Source organism: Marmota marmota, unplaced genomic scaffold (assembly GCF_001458135.2).
Source record: "Marmota marmota marmota unplaced genomic scaffold, marMar, whole genome shotgun sequence".
In the NCBI taxonomy this organism is placed as follows: Eukaryota; Metazoa; Chordata; class Mammalia; order Rodentia; family Sciuridae; genus Marmota; species Marmota marmota.
The window spans coordinates 11162483-11183631 of NW_025999968.1; the positions used below are offsets into that span (position 1 = coordinate 11162483).

Below are 21149 nucleotides of genomic sequence, written 5' to 3' on the forward strand. Positions count from 1 at the left end.
CAGCATTTTTTCTACTTAAGTTACTTTAGCTGTGAAAGAAGTAATGCAGTGAAATCAGTGCTTTCTGTGTTCTTTACCAAAGTTATTTTCTAAACATAGTTGTGCAATTATGTTGTGTTTAACAACCACTTCTCACCTAGAGTTTTCTCAAGAAGTTTGATAGGATAACAGAACTCTTCACTTTCATTTCTTCTACTAAAGAATAATTTTTAAAATTATTAAATTTTAATATTTTAAAATTATTTAAAATATCATTTTTAAATCTTTTAAGTGATTCAAAAGTGTACAGTGGACATGTCAAATTTTTTTTATTTCACTCATTAATTAAAAAGCAAACTAGCAAGGATGCAAAACACATTTGAAAGAGAGTTGGGAGAGTGAAAAGATTTATAAGCAGGAAGGAATGCTGAAATAAAGTTGCTAATAGATGCAAACTTCGTCAGTATCCTTATCAGTAAAACATAATTTTTGGAATGTTCTTTTCCACCAGGTGGAAATCAGTTGCAAAACAAAATTTATTTGTATCTCTTAGGACACCAGTAATGTGCATTACAATCCATTTTCAACAACTTCTGGAATTGTAAAAGAGCCCAAAGTCAGTGAAAGACACTGGTCCTTATAGAGTCAGATAATTCCAAAGGGTCTGATAGACAGTGCTCAGCACTCCACCAAAAGGACACCCAGTAATCTTTCTGTCCATTTCAGATTCTTTCACATATTTTTTGACACTTGCCATCTTTTGTAATTCCAACATCATCGCCCCTTTATACACTGTGGATTCTTCCCCTCCTTTCTTCTCTCTCATGGGAAATAATTCACAACTCTGAGGTTTTTGAAGAATGCAATTTGAAGTCCAGATTTTGCCTGGAGCTTCCTAATATCTGGGTGGCTAGAAACAGAACTAGAAAGAAGTGAGCTGTGGACACCCACAGGGCTCCTTCAGAGGGCAAGTTCCCCAAAGTACAACAGTTTGGACCAGTAAGAGAGAGTCAAGATCATTACATTAAAATGCCACACTGTCTAGTTTTTATAGTGTTGCCCTTTATTTTTACAGCACAGTATTGTTTAGAGAGCATTAGCCTATATATTTTTTCCTTTGATGTTCACCATAGTTTTATGAAGTTGCTGTGAAGTTTTTGTTTTGTTTTGTTTTGTTTTACAGTGCTAGAGATTGAACCCAGGGCCTATAGCATGTTTCACAAGTGCTCTGTCACTGAGTTACATCCTCTATATCCCCAGTCCCCAATGTTCTTTTTTTTTTTTAATCTTTTTTTTTTTTTTTATGTGATTAGGATTGAACCTAGGGGTACTGTAACACTGAACTACATCCCCAGCCCTTTTTAGAGACAGGGTCTTGCTAAGTTGCTTAGGGATTCACTAAGTTGCTGAGGTTGACCTCCACCTTGCAGTCCTTCTGCCTCAGCCTTCCTAGTCTCTGGGATTATAGGCATCTACCACCATGCCAGATCTTTTTATCCTCTTACTTATAGAGTGAACCAAGGCATAGAAAAATGAGTTACTTAAGATTACATACCAAAGAAAAAAAAATGACAGACATAGGGTTTGTGCTCAGTTTATGAACACCATCCAGGTCATATTCAATTCTGCATCCTTACGTTCAATTTTTTCATTGGATAATAAGTATGTTCTTAGAATAATAACAACCTAAGCCCATGAATTTTGATTCTAGTTTATAGAGATGAAAGACATCTTAAGGACAAACTATTTACACTTCATTTGTATTCGTTAGTGTTTTGCTGAGGAAAAAAAAATTACCACTTAGATAAAAGAGTTGATAAGAGGCTGAAGAACATGGAAGATAACTAGTTTCTCCACATTGTTATACATTTTAGTTGTATACTGCAGCTACTGGCAATTTGTGCCATTAGGAAGAGTTGATGGAATACACCCTGATCATTAACAATATTCGCTCTTGGTTTCAACTTGTTTCTTGGCTTTTAGAGTGGTTTATGGTTTCTAAAAGGAAGAAATACCTATAATATACATTTGGAAATTGTTGTTCTGTAGATTCAGTGAAATATAGAAGTGGGAAAATGCCATTCAATTGTATCTAATCCTTTGTAAGGCTTGCATACAAAATGTCTATTGCTGTCTAGATTTGCAATGGGAAAATTGCCACAGAGAATTTTTTTCTCGTTAGTATTCTAAGACTTTCCATCTTTGTGGAAAGATGTGATTTGATGTATCCAATTTACTTTGTATATTAAAGTACAGTAGAACTGCCCCTCTCCTTTTTCTTTTAGGAATGTAGCATAAAGGTAGAGATAAATTTTATATCAGTTTAGCAAGTTATATGTAGAAGAAGTGTATAGCAGTTGAGAGTGAATATAGTATTTGGGTTGATTTTTCTCTTCAAAATTTTCCCATGGTAAGGACAATACTTTTCTACATATATCAATAGGCAGAAATGATTACCTCAAAGCTTTAAAAGCCAGATGACTATACCTGCATGTTCCAACACAGTTGCTGAATTTATTCCCAAGATGCATGGTAATGTATACTTTGCATTATTGAGTCTGGATAAAGAAAAGTTACAGTGTCATCTATCAGCTGTGCAAGTTAATATCGAAATAATCTGTTTTTCACTTTACTGTTCTTCCCTATTGCTGCACTACTTGCTTAAATGAACCCTGGAAGCTTTGCAGTTTATTTTAAGGATTTGTAACATACCTAAGATTTATAGTATAGAATTGTATAATTAATGAAATCTTTTTCTTTTTCTTTTCCAGGTTCAGCCCAGCTACTATTTAATAAAACCAAATCAGTAGAATTCACCTTTTGCAATGAAACTGTTGTCATCCCATGTTTTGTTATTAATGTGGGGGCACAAAACACTAACGAAATGTATGTGAAGTGGAAATTTAAAGGAAAATACATTTTCATCTATGATGGAGGCCAAGACAACGCTACTATGGACAGTAACTTTTCAAGTGCAAAAATCGCAGTCTCAGAATTACTTAAAGGAGATGCTTCTTTGAAGATGGATAAGCGTGATGCGAAAGTAGGAAACTACACATGTGAAGTAACAGAATTAACCAGAGAAGGTGAAACCGTTATAGAACTCAAATATCATGTTGGTAAGTAATATAGTTTGAATATGGTTTTTCCCCTTTGAAACTCATGTCAAAACTGGATTGCCGTTGTGACTGTTGGGGTGGTAGGGCCTCTAAGACGTGATTGATTAGGTCATTGAGAGGGATTAAGGCCTTTCTTGAGAAAATGAGATATGACAAAAGAAGTCCCTCCCTTGTTCTTTTGCTCTCTAATACACATTCCACCCTTCCACCATGTCGTAGTGCAATACCAAAAGCAGAGTAGATGCCTATACCATGCTCTTGGACTTCTCAGTCTCAGAAGTATGAACCAAAATAAAGCTCTGTTCCTTATAAATCACCCAGTCTCAGGCACTCTCTTACAGCAACTGTAAACAGACTAAGACAGTAAGACCTCTATAATAGCTTCCTCTTTGTCCTGCTACAACTGTGATCCTATTAGAAATGGAGCACCCTGGGACTAGGAACTCCTTTGAACCAGAAAGCAAGCCATTAATAATGAATGTTAGTATAATGTTTACCAGCTTAAGATCATAGTTTCTATCTTATTTGCTCTGCTTTAAAATTTTCCGAAGTTTTAAAACTCATCAACTGATCATTCATTTATTTGTTGTGTGGCTCTCAAACTTTTGGTCTGAGGACTGTTGTTCTATTTGGTTAATCAGTCCTGAGACATCTACTCTGCATTTCTGTTTACTGCCATCAGAAGTACTTTGTTTCATTTGATTAGTTTTTTAGTCTCTTTACAATTATTAGTTTCAGTTATTAATTTTGTTTTGTAACTTTTCACTTTGACCAGAGGTTGACAAAAACAACACAGGAAGCTGTGCTTCCTCTACAGAGGATGAGAATCTAGATATTAAAGGTGAGGTTATCATGGGTGATTCCTTTCCTTAAGGTTCTCAGTGCTGAGCCTTACTTAGAATAATATTTGGCCAAGATGTGGGGGAACAGGGATCTAACTTAATTGAATTTGTGTTTTGTTTATAGCACAATTCTGCCCTCTTCGCCAAACTGGGTTGTGTGAGGCCATGAAGTTAGCTGGAGTATACAGTCTTTTTGCTATTACTTGCTATGCTAGCTTATTTCTTCATCCACAAGAGAGGGGGGTTTTTTTGGCTTTACATTTTTAAAGCTTTATTTTGCATCACCCAACATATTGCTGATCTTGGGGTTGACCATACTTTGAGATGGGATCAGAACAGTTCATTGGATCAACTAGGTTCTTTCTATTCTTCTAGCCTTTACTGTTATGTCTCTTTACCCCACTGGGAATGGAGTGTTTAGCTTCATGAAGTATTTGACATCGCTCAGGATTGGGAATCAGCATCTTACTATTTACTATATGTTCTTGAGAAGTTGCTTCATTGAGTCCAAGTTGCTTCATCTCTAAAATGGGAATGAAAATACGTAGAGACTTACTTTTATGTGTTCTCCAGGATCTAATGAAGCCTATGTGTTAGAAGTTCTCTGAAAACTAATGTGTATTACAAGTGTTACTTGTTTTCCTGGGATGTTCATATTATAAAGGTATCAGGTTGCTGAAGCCAGCACGGAATAGTGTGAGAGGGATTTTGCGCAGGAGAAACCGGCAGGGAATGGCTTAGAGCAGACAAGATTTTGGAAGGCTTTCCTGCTCAGAAATCTTGCCTACCTTGTAATTTTTACTACTGATATTAATATGGGCAAAGGAGATTTTTTTTTTAAATGTACACATTTCAGAAGGGAGCTAGTCAGTCAGTCACATACATTGTGAGTGCCTGGAGGGAGATGATCTAATACCTGATTGAAATTTGTCTGGAGTAATTAAGAGTTTCATGGGAGTGAAAGAACAAATTCTGAGGGACAGTAACTTCGGAGGCAAGGTAGTTCACTGAGAGGAAAATTGAAAACTGGTAAGAACCAAGACCTAAAAGGTCAGAAGATAGAATGAAAATGAATGGTAAGGGAATACCAGTATCTGAGATGAAGACAAGGTTACATTTTGCATGTCATTGTTTTATTTTTCTTTGTTTTTAAAATACCATGTAAAAAACTTATTTATATTTAGATGAGAAAGTATTATTTTATTATAGAGAATATAGAACAATTTACCAAAGGACTGAAACATTTGACGCCCATTTTTATTTTTTAAAATAATTATTGATTCACAGAAAGAGTCAGAGAAAGGTGCTGTGTCCCCCTCTTCCAGTCTTCCCTAATGGTTACATCTTGTGTAACTATGGCATAATATCAAAAGCAGGAAGTTCAGTGTGTTTGAGTGTTTCTCTGTCATTTCTACACATTGTTCTTGTGTAACTATCACAGTCGTTGGAATGGAGAGAGCTATTTCATTAACAGACATCTCTCTCATCAAACCTTTTATGGTCACACCCCTACTTCCATTACCCCTAATCTGACAAGCACTAATTGGTCAGTGTTATATAAATGCAATCATTTGATAGATGACTTTCCAATATTTTGGCTTTATCACGGAGCACAGTGCCCTTGAAATCCATCCACGTTGCTACATGCATCATTGCTTAGGTTCCTTTGTTGCTTTGTTTTATTTTTTGTTTGCTCCCCACCCCCTGCCTTTTTTTTTTTTAACTGAGTAGTATTCATTGGTATGGATTTATCAGAGCTTGTCTAGCCATTCACCTATTTCAGGACATTTGGTTATTTCTAGGTATGAGTTATTACAAATGAAGCTGCTGTGAACAATTGTGTACAGGTGCTTGTTTAGATATACATTTGGTTTTGCTGATCCATTCATAGAAGTATGATTACTGGGTCATATGGTAAGTGTATGCATAGTTTCCAAGAATGGCTGTTCCATTTTACATTCATTTTACATTATCAGCAACGTGAGTGACCTAGTTTCTCCACATCTTAGCCATGATTTGGTGCCACTATTTTGCAACAGTTTTTCTTTGGAAAAGTAAAATATTACTCTGCACCAAAAGGATAAGTAGGGCAGTACTCTTAATTGGGAATGCACATTTGTTGTAATAATGATACCCATCATGTAGACTTCAGGAACTTAGGCATTAGACACTATTTTTACTATAATGTGCTTTTGTATGTGCAAAAAAATAGGTATAAATGAGGAATAGAAATCACTCAATGAGAATTGAATCCCACTTAATAGAATGCAGGTAATGGAGACTGTTCAGTGTTCCCTTTTCTGGATCATGAGAATAGAATATGTGCAAGCATGGTCTATAAGACATGGTTTTGTAGACCTCCGGTGCCAGTGGACAGTACAACACTATGGAAGGAGCACAGTTCTTGAATTTAGAAAGCTCTTTTCTATAGTTCATTTTTCTAGCTTACAGAACTCAAGAGAAGTTCAACCTATCTGTCCCTCAGTTTTCTATTAGTACAGTGAGGATACTATCTCAATTACAGGAATGTCTATAAAAAATAAGATAATATCTCTCTTGCTTAATAAAGACTTGAGTGCCTACTATGTTACAGGCACTGTGCTAGACGCTGTTGATTTAGTGATGACTAACATGTTACCACTAAGATCATGGAAAAAGCGCAAAATGACCTGACATTTATTTACTTATTTGGGCCCATCCTAGATACTTTATGTATGTCATGTTTTTTGAGTTTCTCAAGAACTCTAGGACATGGATGCAGGTCTCACCATTTAATGCATCAGGGGTAAAAGAGACTCAAGATACTTATTCAAGGCCAGAGTCACTGCCAGAATTGTAGCCTGGATCTCTTTGACTTCTAAATCACCATATTGTGTGTTTCCTGTGTGAAAATACCTTGTAAATAACCAAATACTAACTGTAAATATTAGTACTTATATGATTAATTATTAATAATAAGCCAGGCAGAGTGAAACTGTGCCTGTAATCTTAACAGCTGGGGAGGCTGAGGCAGGAGGATCGCAAGTTCAAAGCCAGCCTCAGCAACTTAGCAAGGCCCTAAGCAACTGAAAGACCCTGTCTCTAAATAAAATACAAAAAAGGGTTGGGGATGTGGCTCAGTAGTTGAGTGTCCCAGAGTTCCATCCCAGAACCACCCCCACCCCAAAAAAATAATTGCTAATAATATTTCTATTTCGATTAATAAGACAAAAAACATTGAGAGCTTAAATTTTATTTTACTCTATGTAAGCTATTAAGGTCATTCAAGTTCAACAGAGTTTCCAGTTCCATCATTGTGAATATGATATACACTTTATTCATAATGATGAAGACACTCTAAGGTCCTCATATTAGTTTTCTAGTGCTGTGCAATAAATAACCGCAGAATAGCAGTTTAAAACAATATACATTTATTCATTCAATTTTTTAACTCACAGCTCTATTCATGGTGTGACTGGGTCATCTGCTCAAAGTCCTATAAAGCTAAAATTCAGATGTTGGCCAAGTTAATATTCTTTTATTCCCCACGTTTTTTTATTAGTGCACATTTTTTATAGTTGTACATCTTGATGGGATTTGTTGCCTATTCGTATATGAGCACAATTTAACAATATAATTTGGCCAACGTCACTCCCCAGCACTTCCCGCTTCCCTCCCTGCCTCTCAACCTCTAGTCCCCTTCCTCTACTGATCTCCCTTTGATTTTCATGAGAATCACCCCCACTTTTCTCTTCCTTTTCCCTCTCTATCTTCTCCATATGAGAGAAAACATATTATCTTTGACTTTCTGAGTTTGACCTGTTTTGCTTAACATGGTCTCTAATTCCATTCGTTTTCCTGCAAATGACATAATTTCATTTTATTTATGGTTGAATAAAATTCCATTGTGTAAATATACTATGTTTTCTTTATCCATTCATCTGTTGATGAACACCTAGTTTGACTATTGTGAACGGTGCTGCTATAAACATGGGTATGCATGTAACACTGTACTAAGATAGATAACTTTAATTCTTCAGGATAAATACTGAAGAATGGTACAGTTGGGTCATATGATAGTTCCATGCCTAGTGTTTTGAGGAACCTCCATACTGATTTCCATAGTGGTGTACTAATTTACAGTCCCACCAACAGTGTAAAAGAGTCCTTTTCTCCACATCCTATACAGCATTTATTGTATGTATTCTTGATGACTGCCATTCTGACTGGGATGAGATGAAATCTCAGTGTAGTTTTGATTTGCATTTCCCTAATTGCTAATGATGTTGAACATTTTTCATGTATTTGTTGGCCATTTGTATTTCTTCTTTTGAGAAGTGTCTGTTTTGCCCATTTATTAATTGAGTTATTTGATTTTTTTGGTGTGAGGTTTTTTTGAGCTCTTCAGATATTCAAGATATGAATCCCATGTCAGAAGAGTAGCTAGCAAAGATTTTCCTCCATTCAACAGGTTCTTTTCATATTCCTTATTGTTTCCTTTGTTGTGCAGAAACTTTTTAATTTGATTCTATCTCATTTATTAATCCTTGGCATTATTTCCTGAACTTTAGGAATGCTATTGAGAAAGTCATTGCCTGTGCCTAGAAGCTGGAATACTAACCCTACATTTTCTTGAAGGAGTTGCATGGTTTCTGGTCTAATTCCTAGGTCTTTGATCCATTTTGAGTTGATTCTTATGCAGGGTGAAGGATTAGGGTCTAGTTTCATCCTTTTACATATGGATAACCGGTTTTCCCAACACAATTTGTTTAAAAAGCAATCTTTCTCCAATATGTGTTTTTGGCACCGTTGTCAAGGGTCAGATGACTATGTCTGTGTGAGCTTGTCTTTGTGTCTTCTATTCTCTGCCATTGGTCTGTCTGTTTTTATGCAAGTACCATGCAGTTTTTGTTACCATAGCTCTGTAGTGTAATTAGAAAGCACATGTTCTAGTGCATTCAATATTCTTCCTTTGGTTTAAAATTACTTTGGCTATTCTGGGTCTTTTATTCTTCCAAATGAATTTTAGACAGTTGTTTTTTTTTTTAATAGTTCTGTGAATAATGTCTTTGATTCAAGTTGTATTTTTATCTGGAGTTTGAGGCCTGTTCCAAACTCATATAACTGGCAGAATTCAGTTTCTCATCATTGCAGGGCTGAGGTCCCTGCTTCTTTGCTGGATATCCACCAGGGACTTCTCCCAGCTCCTGGAGGTTGGTCCCATTGTCTGCCACATGTGTTCTTGCATAGTTAAAGTCAGGGAAAGAGACTCTTCCTCTTGTCAGATTCCTCTCAGATGTGAATTATTGTTCCAAGAAAAGCTGAGAATCTTTGAGGAATCACTTGATTAAGCCATTCTTTAGTTCCTCAATGATAATCTCCCTTTTTTAATGTCAACTGATTAGAGACCTTAATTACATCAGCAAAATCCCTCTTCCAGGTGACACAACATACTCATGGAAATGAACATATTTACAGTCTTATGCACAAGAGGAAGGAAGTAAACAGGTGTGGGTGTTAGGGGCAGAGATTTGGGAGGCCACCTTAGAATTCTGGGTTGGATCAAATAACTGAGAACTATAGCTCAGCCAAGTTGACACACCAAAAAAAGCAATATAGTTCTGAAATATCACGTAAAAATTTGGTTTGAATTTTGTGTTGTAAATTTTATTATGATCTTCTTTTGTAGAACTGGTGTTCTCTGTTTGTGGAGGTTTGCATGTCTGTATTTGAAGGAGACACACACTTAGTTGATCAGAGTGTGATCCCTTTATCTTTTCAAGTTATCCCACTTTTGTACATAAAGATAAGAAAAGTGAGGCCCTGGGTTTTAATAACACTAGGCAGAGAAGCAAAAGTTAAATGCTCATCCCAGACCACACCCTCTTAATATCATTTCTTTGCCTTTCCACTGGTAGAAAGTTCTTTTTCCTGAGAGCCACTTTTCCTGAGCAGGAATGGGAGCTTGGGGGAGGGTAATGGACAGAGATGTCAGCCAGAGTTTGGGCAGAATAACAGTACGAATGCCCTTGGAGTATCTTTTGTAATCACGAGATGGAAAGATATCTGATACTGTTCTTAGTTCATTTTATGCTTAATTTATTTTCTTAGTGCCATAGAAATTCAGAGCTGTAAGGGATCTTAGAGAAATATCTTGTCTCATTCTCCCTTTGGGGAAAAAGATCATCTGACAGTAGTACCATAACAAATCAATAACTTAATGGACATATAAATGGTTTTATAGAAAACATTGGTTTTTTTTTTTTTCCCAACAGTTTCTTAATTGCTTCTTAAACATCCAATTCAGTGATTCTCAATTTTTTCCCCGCCATAACGAATTAGAGAGAAAGGTAGCACATTTATGTCAGTGACTGAAGCTAAACTCCAGCAGAAATCTGCAGAAGTGACTTTAAGCTGAGAATCATGAGCATCCCCCAGACCTCTCATAGTTACTATCAGGGAACATTGAAAATCTTGGGTTAGCGGTGAGAGGGGAGAGTATATGAGGCTGGAGTAACCTCCTAGGTGATTCTGAAGAGCTCCAGTTGAGTCACTTAGATAGTAGTAGCTTTTGTTTTATTATCTCTATCATTGAAATGTCCTTTTATTTTTCTTATTATTTCTGCATACAATCTTGGTGTCATCAAAGAATCATCTAGTCTATCTCAGCATCTAATTCGTAAGTTACTTCTGTTCCATGCAGGCAGTTGGCCATTCTGACTTGTTACCTAGAGCTGTGGCATGACGAGGCACTGTTGTTTTCCAGAGATCTTTGGCTATTATCAGGCAGTTCCTGATTTTCCTTGACTCAGGCAAGAACTTGGTCCCTTGTAAGTTGTCACTGACTGGGAAGGCTGTGGCATTTCTCCAAATTTTATTCTTGCCTGGAATTAAGATCCCTGATTCTTTTAGGCTAATATTACTGAAGGTTTCAGGATCTCCATTCTAGTCACCTTCCTTTGGAGCAGTTCTGTTACATCTTTAATGTGATGAGTAAAACTGAACTCAGGAAAGGGTTTGTTGGTCATATCTCTTTATCTCCTAAGAATGACTGCTACTATAGCTTTCAGACAGGTCCAGCTTCTCTGGGATACATTCTGCACATGACTGACAAAGGAGATTTTAAATAAGATCCTTTTTCTTCTGTAGTTGTACCTTCCAGCCACTTGTCTTTGCTCTCAGAATAGCATACAACCTCCTTTAACAAGCCGATAAGACCCAGCATGATCTTGCCCCACAAACCCTTTGAATCTGATCTTCTATCACTAAATTCCATATTTGGCTCCTTGAACTTGCAGTTCCTTTGACATCTCCTCTTTCCTGTCTTCACATGGCAGGCTTCTGCCCATGCAAGGCTCACTTCCAGTTCTTCACCAAAGAGACCTTTTCTTACTGCCCCCAAGAGTCTGTCTTCCACTGGTCCTCCTCCTCAAGCTCAGAACCTTTGTACCTTTTACCGTTGGACCTTCAAGAGCCTAGAGGAAGGAGTGCTATGATGGGCTTCCAATAAATGCTGCTGTGGAATAAGTGAATAGTTAGTAGTTGAGCAGGGCTGGATGCACCTCTTATTTTTAGTAATAGATATCTGTTAATATATCTTAAGATTGTGGGTGGGGGCAGGGGACACCAGGAAAATGAGCATTTCATTATCAACACATCCTACAGAGATACTATTTGAAGGTAGAGCCAGCAGGATTTGCTGCCCAACTAGATGTGGGTATGTGAGAAACCAAGGAGTCAGGTAGAACTCCAAGATTTTTCACCCTGTGGATCTGAATAAATGGAGTCATCACTATTGAAATGAGGAAAACTGAGAGGGGAGTTTGGGTATGCAAGGGGCCCATCAGAAGTGAAGTTGAGACATGGAAAGGTAAAAATGCTTATAATCCTTAATTTTGCTCTGTGTTAGTCTCCTCAGGTTTAAGTGAGAGTTAATAATTTCTCATGATAGTTGTGAGTTTTTAAATAGTTAATGTACATAACTCAAGGGAAAATAATAGAGAAAGTGCGTTAAGAAAAGTAAATTGTTTAAGCATAGTTATTAGGTCATAGAGCTTTTACAAAATCCCTTGGGCATGAGATAGGAAAACCTAAGTATACTGCACAAAATTTTTTCCCAGTAGGATTTTATGCTGTATAGAAGTGTTTTCTTTGGTGTAGGACGATGTTCAGTTATACAGTTGAAAATCAAGGTATTGACTCAGTATCTGAAAACATCTCTCCTGGTAGTATACTGCAACCAAGGAGCATCAAAAATTTATATTCCATTCACTCACTATACTGCCTTGTAACCTTCAACAGCACATGTATTGAGTCTCTAATATGGACAGGAAAATATGCTAGATACTGAAAAGCTAATAGGGCCAAGATAGAATTTATAATGTTGTTATATTCTGGGGATTAATGTAAGCATTTTATCAAGGTTTAACATTATAAGCTTGATAGAAGTACATGGCTGTCATTGTGGAGTGAAAGCCCATGAAGTTCCTCACATGCTGATACTGAGGGCAGAGCAGGGGAGGATTTGAATGCCTAGTGTTGATTTCACTGGAATGCCAGCACTTGCTGGGGACTGTATTGAAAGGAGTCCTTCAGACAGCACGTCCCCTCTGTACTGGTAAACTTTGAAATGCTGTCAGTGCATTTACTTGGCTTTATTGTTACAGAAGAAATCTCATAGCTAAATTACAGTCTTAAGGGTTTATGAGATGCAATTAAACTTAATTTTTAAAAAGTTCTCAACAAATCTTATTTGAAGTCTTAATATCTCAATTCCCTTTATATAGGATGTGTGATACATTTTCACCATGTAAGTAACATGTGACCCACTTAATAACAGCTTCCTTAATAGCCCAAAGCTTCTTGTGTTTATGTGTAAATGATCCTTTTGAAATCTAATTATTCATGAATAAGGCTTCTATTCCACAGTCAGTTTGAGGAAAGGCAGGGCTCATCTGTCTTGTCTTAGTCACACTAAGGGGAAGGACATAGTGGTAGAGCCAGCTCCCTCACCTGGGTCCCCTGAGCCAGTCTGTACAGGAGCACTTCACTGTTGCTTGAAGGTAAATTCTAGGCTCTTTATGCATACAGAGATCCAACACATGAGAGTGGTAGTTAACATTTGCTGAGCACTTGGTAAGTACCAACCACTGCTTTAATTCCTTCATCTATATTAGCTTTGTTAATAGTCACAGCAGTCCTTCAAGGGGTAGATCCTGTCATACCTGTGTAACAGTCAAGGACGCTGAACAGAGGCATTGGTTGAGACGTTGTCTAAGGTTACAGATTGTCCGGTTGGGTTTCAAACCCCAGCAATATGGCTCAGAGCTCTGTGCTCAGCTGCTGTGCTGGGCTGACTCCTTCCATAGAGCTCAGGCTGGAGAAAGTGTGGCCAGAGACACTCAAACCGCTGCAGCTTTTGTTTCCTAAACAAAGTCTGTTTTACAAATTTGTCTCTTATGTGTGTATGGATTAAGGCCATAGTTGATTATTTTTATGGTTCCCCCTACGTAAGATATATTTGAGATTACTAGTGGGATTTAAAGTAATTATAAGAAATATTTATTGTTTTTTTGGTTTCTTTCTTCTCAGTGTCATGGTTTTCTCCAAATGAAAATATTCTCGTCGTTATTTTCCCAATTTTGGCTATACTTCTCTTCTGGGGACAATTTGGCATTTTAAGTAAGTATTTATTTCTACTTTTCTTTTATGGTTTAGTGATGAAATTGTTATTTCTAGGAGGTTATACTAGTAAAATATTTTGTTTAAGTTGTATTAGGAAGAGTGTTATTTGAGTAAAGAAGTAATGCAGTTTCAATACTCACAGTCTCCTTGAAGTACATATTGTCCCCCATATTGTGCTACAGTTCACCTTTAATTCCTAAGAAGGTGTCTCTTTTTTTTATTTATTTGTTGTTGTTTTCTAAATCTTTAAAGAACAAATAGAGGGACTACTAGTAATAGCAGCACTTTACACTCATGTAGCATTTTTATATTTACAGAACATTTACCTACATTTTATTTGATAAACAGATGGTCACAGGCCTCATTAATGTTGAGACAGCGTGATGTGATCCTCTGGAGCCTTAGGATTCCCCTCTCTTCATTTTCCCCGTTTGAACTTCTCTGTAGACACATGTTCACTCGTGGAGAAGTCCCATTGAACCATGTTTTGTCACCTTCAATGTGCAGCCTCATAGCCCTTAAGGAAGCAGCCACGGGAAAGCCATATTCTTTGAGCTCACTTTACTGTGATAGTCATGTAACCAAACCTCAGGGAAAATCTTAATGCTGTGTCAGATTCAGCATCAACAGTCTAGAACTTTCATTACAAGGTAAGTAGTATGGTTAATGGTTAATATGCAGTATGGTTAATGTTCACACTCAACCATATGGCTGCACCAGGTTGGTAAAGGAAATTTACTAAATTAGTGAATTTCTGAGGTGACATTCTAAACTTACTTTAAACTTTGAAGACATAAGATTCCTACTCTCCCTGTAGCACCCAAATAGTCACTGAAGACCAGTAAGCATCTATACAGAAGGAGTAAACAGTGCTAATGTAATTTATTGTCCAATCTTAAGAAAAGTAAAATATGGTAAAATGTTGCAGTAGATTGGCCTCTGCGTATGTTATGGATTTTATTTTTCCTCAGAAGTTTAAGCTGTGTGTATCCTCAGTGATATGTAAAAAATGTAAGAGAGGGGACTGATGATATATTTTAAGAGCTTTTCCCAATGTATAGCCCTCTGGAAATGCTAATGATTTCAGAGATGTTCTCAACTTTTTGTCTAAAAGAAAAAAAAGAGGGAAACAAAGGACTGACAGTGGCAACTGTCAAAACATCTCACAGCTCTTACCTTCAAGAGGTGTCTAGACCTCTTTTGGAAATTATCTTGAAATTTCAATAAATCTTTTATCTCAGGAAAAAAAAAAAACTGGTACAGCATCAGGGCCTATTGTGTCATCAGTGATGTTAGGGAAAGCATTCCACCATATTGGCAGACCTAGCTTTAAGGGCCAAGTCATATGATTTGGGCTGGGAACAAACTATTTTTATGATTATAAAATTATTTCACATTAGTGGGATTTGTTGAGTTTGGATTGTTAGAAATTTGCTGATCATGGCATTATCCTTAGTGAAATTACATTTAGTGGAATTACGCCAAGGTAAATCTGTTCACTGTCAGCCAAATTTTTACAAAATAAACTTAATTGTTTTGTTGTTGTTGTTCTGACTTTAAAAAGTAATACAGTTGTCTTAGTATCCATGGGGGACTGGTTCTGGGAACACTATATACCCAAATCCACTGATGCACTGACACCGGCCTGTCTTATTAAATGGCCAAGTATTTGCATTTAACCTCCACACATCCTCCTGTATACTTTCAATCATCCCTAGATCACTAGATTATTTATAGTACTACATGCAAAGTAGATGCTATGTAAATAGTTGTTGTATAGTTTTTTTAGAGAATGATGACTGGGAAAAAGTCTATACAAAATCAGTGCAGATATAATTTTATTATCAATATTTTTGGTTCACAGTGGACTGAGTGTGTGAATGTGGAACTCACGGCTATGGAAGGTTGGCTGTTACATTACTTTAGAACACTTTGTACAATATAGGAATTTTTAGGGAAAAATAAAAGTCATCTGCAGTGTCACAACCTAATAATATGCTATTGGTGCTTTCTAGAGAATTGCCTATTTCCTTCCCTGTCTATTTATTTTCGTTATCATTGTTTTAAAAACAAAAACCAGGAAAGGACTCGTGCTGTTTATGTTCTTATACACCCTAATGTTCAGGATGTGTCTTTATAACTCTTGTTAGAATTCTTCTCCCCTTCTACGGATGGACAATCATTTACTTAACTCTTATCTTGATGGATATTAGGGATGTTTCCAAGTTTTTTGATACTATGAAAATAACTCTGCTAACAATATGTAAGCCAGGAGGTGGCAAAGATATTTTAAGCCTCCTGATTCACACTGCCAAAATGTTTTCCAGAACCATCTCATCAGTTCCTACCATTGCAACGGAGAATACCTGTCTTTCACCTCACAGTCCTGACATTATTATAATTGTAAAATCTCTGCTAATTTGATGGATTATAAAGTAAAAACTATCCTATTTTCATTTTCATGTTTGTGTTTATGAGGTTGGCTGTTCATTTTTATATTTTTTCTACTGCTGTATTTTAAGGAACATGTTTATGAGCCTAAAGAACTATTTGTGGAGGTTTATTATTTTGGCACATCTTAAACAAGTAAATGTGGTGACTGTGCGTGTGTGGAAGAGGCATTTCCACACTGGGTTCATCCAGCCTGCCCTCCATTTAGAGGCGTTGATCATATAGTGACTAAGTGTGGAGCCCTTGCCCTGTAGGGCAGGCACTGTGCCAAGTGTGCTGCACCTGAAATCATGTTGATTTCTCCAGGGACTTTGGGTATACATACTGTGGTCATTCCCATCTTGTAGATGAGAAACTGAGGCACTGATCAGTTGGGCAGTTTGCCCACAGCCACCCAGCTGTTTCCTGGTAGCCCTGGGATTTGAACTGTGCTGTTGGTTTGCTGTTACTCTCTACTGCTTCCCCATCTTGAATTTGAGAATTTTCTTTCTGTGAAGGCTAACACCATGTGTAGGTACACACTCTGAGTAGATGTTAACTGATTGATAAGCAGACTGTTGACCTATTTTGTTTGTTCTGTGAATACCCATGACAGGGTGCCTGCTGACTGCTGGGCACTGGGCTACATGACTGAGATGTGGAAGTGAGCGCACATCGCCCCTGGCTTGTAGACCTGCATGTCAGTCATTCCAGTAGAGGGGTGGGTGTGTCTGACTGTGCTGCCCCTAGATTTGAACCAGCTTTTCTTTTGGAGCCCATTGTAAGAGGCCTCCAGGTTATGGCCTGGGCATCCCACCAAAGAGGGGAGCCCCTGTGTTTTCCACCTGAATGCTTGTGCATTTCCTGGAATCCAGGATGTCACAGCCCCTGGGGTGTTAACAGTCACTCAGCTCCATGGCTTTTATTTTCTACATTTTTAGTTGTCCTTAACTTTCCTGATGACCATTTATGGTCTGTACTTGACTACAGGAGATTTCTCTAAGTGGTTTATCCAGCTCTGCCTGTGAGTCTTTTGTGGTCCAAGATGAAACCCAGACCTTTGTGAGGCTGAACTTCCTGGAAAGACAGTGGGTTATGCTGTCACTTTGAGGAGAAGGAGTTTCTGTGTTCCACTGCATAATTCTTGACACTGTATTAACATACATTCTCAATTCCCTAGAATTAAGCACTGAACCTTAACCAATAATATTGCTTTCAGACACTTGGTTTTTGTTCTGAAAACTATACCAACTCACAGTTTGTTACTCTGCTGACGATTAAGTTCCTGGCTGACTTTTCGCGGTTCTTCTTCCTTAGTCTTTGATCTCAGAACAGCTTCTTTCCATCATTTAGCTGGTTGATGTATGATTACTAGGACTGCCCACCTAGTCCTCTAGTTCCTGCAGGATTGAGATGCCACTGTATTCAAAGAACTGGCTGACATTTTGAAAGTCTTTGAAGTAGGCCTATCTGTTCTTCTTTTTCCTGTTCCTTGAACTTTTGTCATGTATAGTGTGTCTTTGCTTTGCACAGATCTGTGAAACCATAAACACAACCATGTAAGCTGAAATTCTGCATAGAAATCTTAATAAAGAATGATAAAATTACTGCTATATAATGGCCTTAAAAATCTTTTTTCAAAGCATTAAAAGTGTTTGTATTATCAGTAACAATTGCATTGGAACATGGAACAAAAGTCAAATTAATATTTAGCACATGATATTTTAAAAACTTTGAGGATTGAAATGTTTTGTTAAGCACTATTTGAACAACTCTTGTATTCTTTTTGTGTAACTGAATACAGAACACACATCCTTTCTGTGCCTTGGTGAATTGTCAGCCTCCCATTTGGATCAGGGTTTCAAAATTTTGTTCTTTGTAGTTTCAAAGTCGTGAAATATATCTGGCAGTCCCTTCAGTGTGACATGGTTTTTGTTTTTGCTTTTGCCAGAGTCTCTTCCTCCAGGACATCTTCTTTCTCTTTTGTCTGTCCTCCTCACCTTCCTCATTCTTGCCAGTGAGTTTCCTTCACTGAGTTGCTCTGGCCACATCTTGAGTGTCTGCATTCCCACAATCCACTGTTTTCTTCTGCTTTTCCACTGATGGCCCAATTGAAATTCAAATCTAGCATCCTTATTTTTCATTTCTTTGCTCTTTCTTCTTTCTTGCTCAGTTTTCTCTTTTGATAATCCATTATAAAGTAGCATGTGGGTTTATCACTGGGAGACCAGAAGATAGTACAAGTATACACTTGAACGGAATGAAGAACAGATGGGCAGTGACCAGTGACCAGTCAGCAACCAGTCTTCAAAAAAAGTGACGTGACTGATCACAATGGACATCTGCTATTTATGGAGGGACTTGTGGACTGAAGAGATAGCGGTGAAGTCTGTACTTTATCTAGTTACTTGGTTAACATATTGTGGTAATTAAAATTAGAACTATACTTTGGGGGGCTTGTGTTTTTTAATTAAATGATGGTAACTGGAATTCATTCACATCAGAACCATTCATGGTGAGGACTGCTGTAGTTCAAATCTTATTTCCTAGACATCTTCCTTTTTTTTTTTTTCTAATTTTCTCACCCTTCCTCAAGATTATTCCACAAGGATTTTGGCTACTGGCTCAGAGGTATTTAGGTAGGTGTACCTATGGAAATAATTGTAGGGATATTCAAGGAAAAAATTCTCCCACACAGCAGCCTTGAGGTCCTACTAAGTCTTCAAGTCCAGATTTGAGGACTAGTTTACTAATGAAAGTATTTAGGCCATGAGGGCACATTTAAGAGAAGTAATAGAGCAGGGAATTTCTCCATTGGTTAGAAAAGATCATTCTAGAGAGGTGAGGACATGTATTGAAGTGTACTGAAAGTATCTATGCAAGAAGGTAAAGTTTTCCAATAGGTTATAAAGAATTATTCTGTAACCTGATTGCTGTCCCCTGATAATAGGACTTAATAATGAAGTTTGATGTGAATTCTATTCAAAAATCTTGAACTCACAGTGTTTTTCCTTGGTCCTGTCTACATTACAGTCACCTCTGAATTAAGTCTTGCTTATGCACTGATTTTATTGTAAGAGCAACTGAACACAACTATAGTTTTAACATTTCACTCTGTTTTAGACATATAGTTGCAGCTTTCTTGACCCTTTCCTAACCATTCCATCCCAGCTTCCTGCATATACTCTGAAACTGTGAAACTTTCCACAAAACCAGGGCACATTTAGAACCAGGAGAAGGAGATTTGTCTATAGCACATCCCCTTCGTTTACACTCAAAGTACTTTCTGCACAAAGCCTGAGCTCTTTCATCTCTGGGTCCCATAGAAGGGGAATGTGGTGTTCAGTCATTATTCAGTTTGACAGAATTGCTTCACCAGAGCAAGCTGGATAGTACATGGAGTTTATAATAAAATTATTTTGTTTGCCTTCTGGCAAGTCACCAATTTATAAATGGCAATTCATTTTTCTCTAGCACCAGTTTCGCAAAGCCTTCATTTGTGTGTGTGTTCTACATGAATGTGTTAAATATTTTTAAAATAGTAATTCAAATTTAAATAATTAAAAAAAATTGAAATTGTAATCTGATTTTAAAAGTTATTAGATGTACTTTATCCTACATTGAAGACAGCATTGGTTTATAACTCAACAGATACCAAAAGGATTCTAAGGTACTTTCCTGGAGTATCAGAAACTGTATAATAATTAAATCAAACACTTGTCTCCCTTTATGATTCATTCTTCATCTAATATGTATTTTTATCACACTGGTAAGCTTTTGTGTCTCTGCTTACTCACCGATCACTTGGCTGGGGACTAAATATCACATCTTTGAGCAGGCATGGCTTCTTGGATTTTTAGATCTTGTTAGGTAGACTGTACTTTCTCTGGACCTATATGAGTGTATCAATTCAGTCTTTAGAGTATCATGAAAACGTAACATGATAGATTTAATTTTATCTCCAATTCACTTGGTAATTATACTAGATTTTTCGAGCCTCAGCCTGCATTCTATCTTAGATGCGCTCCCTATCACTCACAAAGAGACCAGAAAATCTCCTCAATTCATAACATTAGCACTGTCTTTAAATGGCTAGAGGGACTTGCTTCATCCACGTGAAAGTGAAGGATTTAATGCCTAAAGGAACTTTCTTAGACTAGAGGAGACCTTTACCTTTTATTTAACTGGGAGGAAGACATGAGAACAAAGCCCCGGTCATTTACATCCCCAAACACACTCTCACCCATTAGAATCTGAGGGCCTCGAGGCCTGCCTTGTGGTTGTTTTTATGTACACTGTCAGTGAGTAGAATAGTGATTGTCACATGGGTTGATAGTGCTCAATAAGTTCTTGTTTAATAATGTAATCCACTTGTTCCCTGATTTGGACTAATAAAAGGGCCTGGTACATTGTAGGTACATAGTCAACATTTGTAGAAAAAGTGAATGAGGGGCTGGGGTTGTGGTTCAGTGGCAGAGCGCTTGCCTAGCATGCGTGAGGCACTGGGTTCGATCCCCAGCATCACATAAAAACAAACAAATAAAATAAAGGTATTGCATCCACCTATAACTAAAAAAAATATTTAAAAAAAAAAGAAAAGAAAAAGTGAATGAACCAACCTGACATTTTTTCGAGATATAGCCTGCTGGATTTAACTATTTTATTTCACATATGCTCTGGAATTATATTGAAATTAAGCAACATCTATTCTGAAATAGAAAAAGGAAAATTTTAGAATTTCTCATTTGTTGGTTAAAATATTACATTGTTTCCTCTAGTATTTGGTAACCCTGTATCAGGCAGAGCCTAGGTTGTAAGTTTTTGTTAAAAATGTACATAGGATTATCATTTCTCATGTATTTCATTTTATGTATTGAGCTCAGTAGTTTTAGCTGAGGGGAATCTTTAAAAGGATGCAGATTTTTTAAATGACATAGATTGTCTTGCTAAGCAGCCAGAAAATCATACCAGAAAGTTTGATAAAAGCCTGCTGTTAAGAATACATTAAATTATTTTTATCTTAATGCTAAGTGTTTGGGGAATCTCTTGAATTTATTTTATTTGTCACATCTAATGTTTTGATACATTTTATAACTAAGGGTATATCTACTTATTA

At 37.0% G+C, this 21149-nt stretch overlaps 1 protein-coding gene across 1 annotated transcript in view; it reads left to right on the forward strand.

Annotated features, from left to right (window-relative positions):
* The first annotated feature begins 2456 nt into the window (after positions 1–2456).
* The window catches only part of Cd47 (CD47 molecule), a 34339-nt gene continuing 15646 nt past the window's right edge, over positions 2457–21149 (forward strand). The window contains exons 1-3 of the mRNA XM_015478548.2: positions 2457–2511; positions 2751–3098; positions 13511–13600. Of these exons, the coding sequence (XP_015334034.2) occupies positions 2457–2511; positions 2751–3098; positions 13511–13600 (493 nt within the window). The remainder of the gene's footprint in view (positions 2512–2750; positions 3099–13510; positions 13601–21149) is intronic.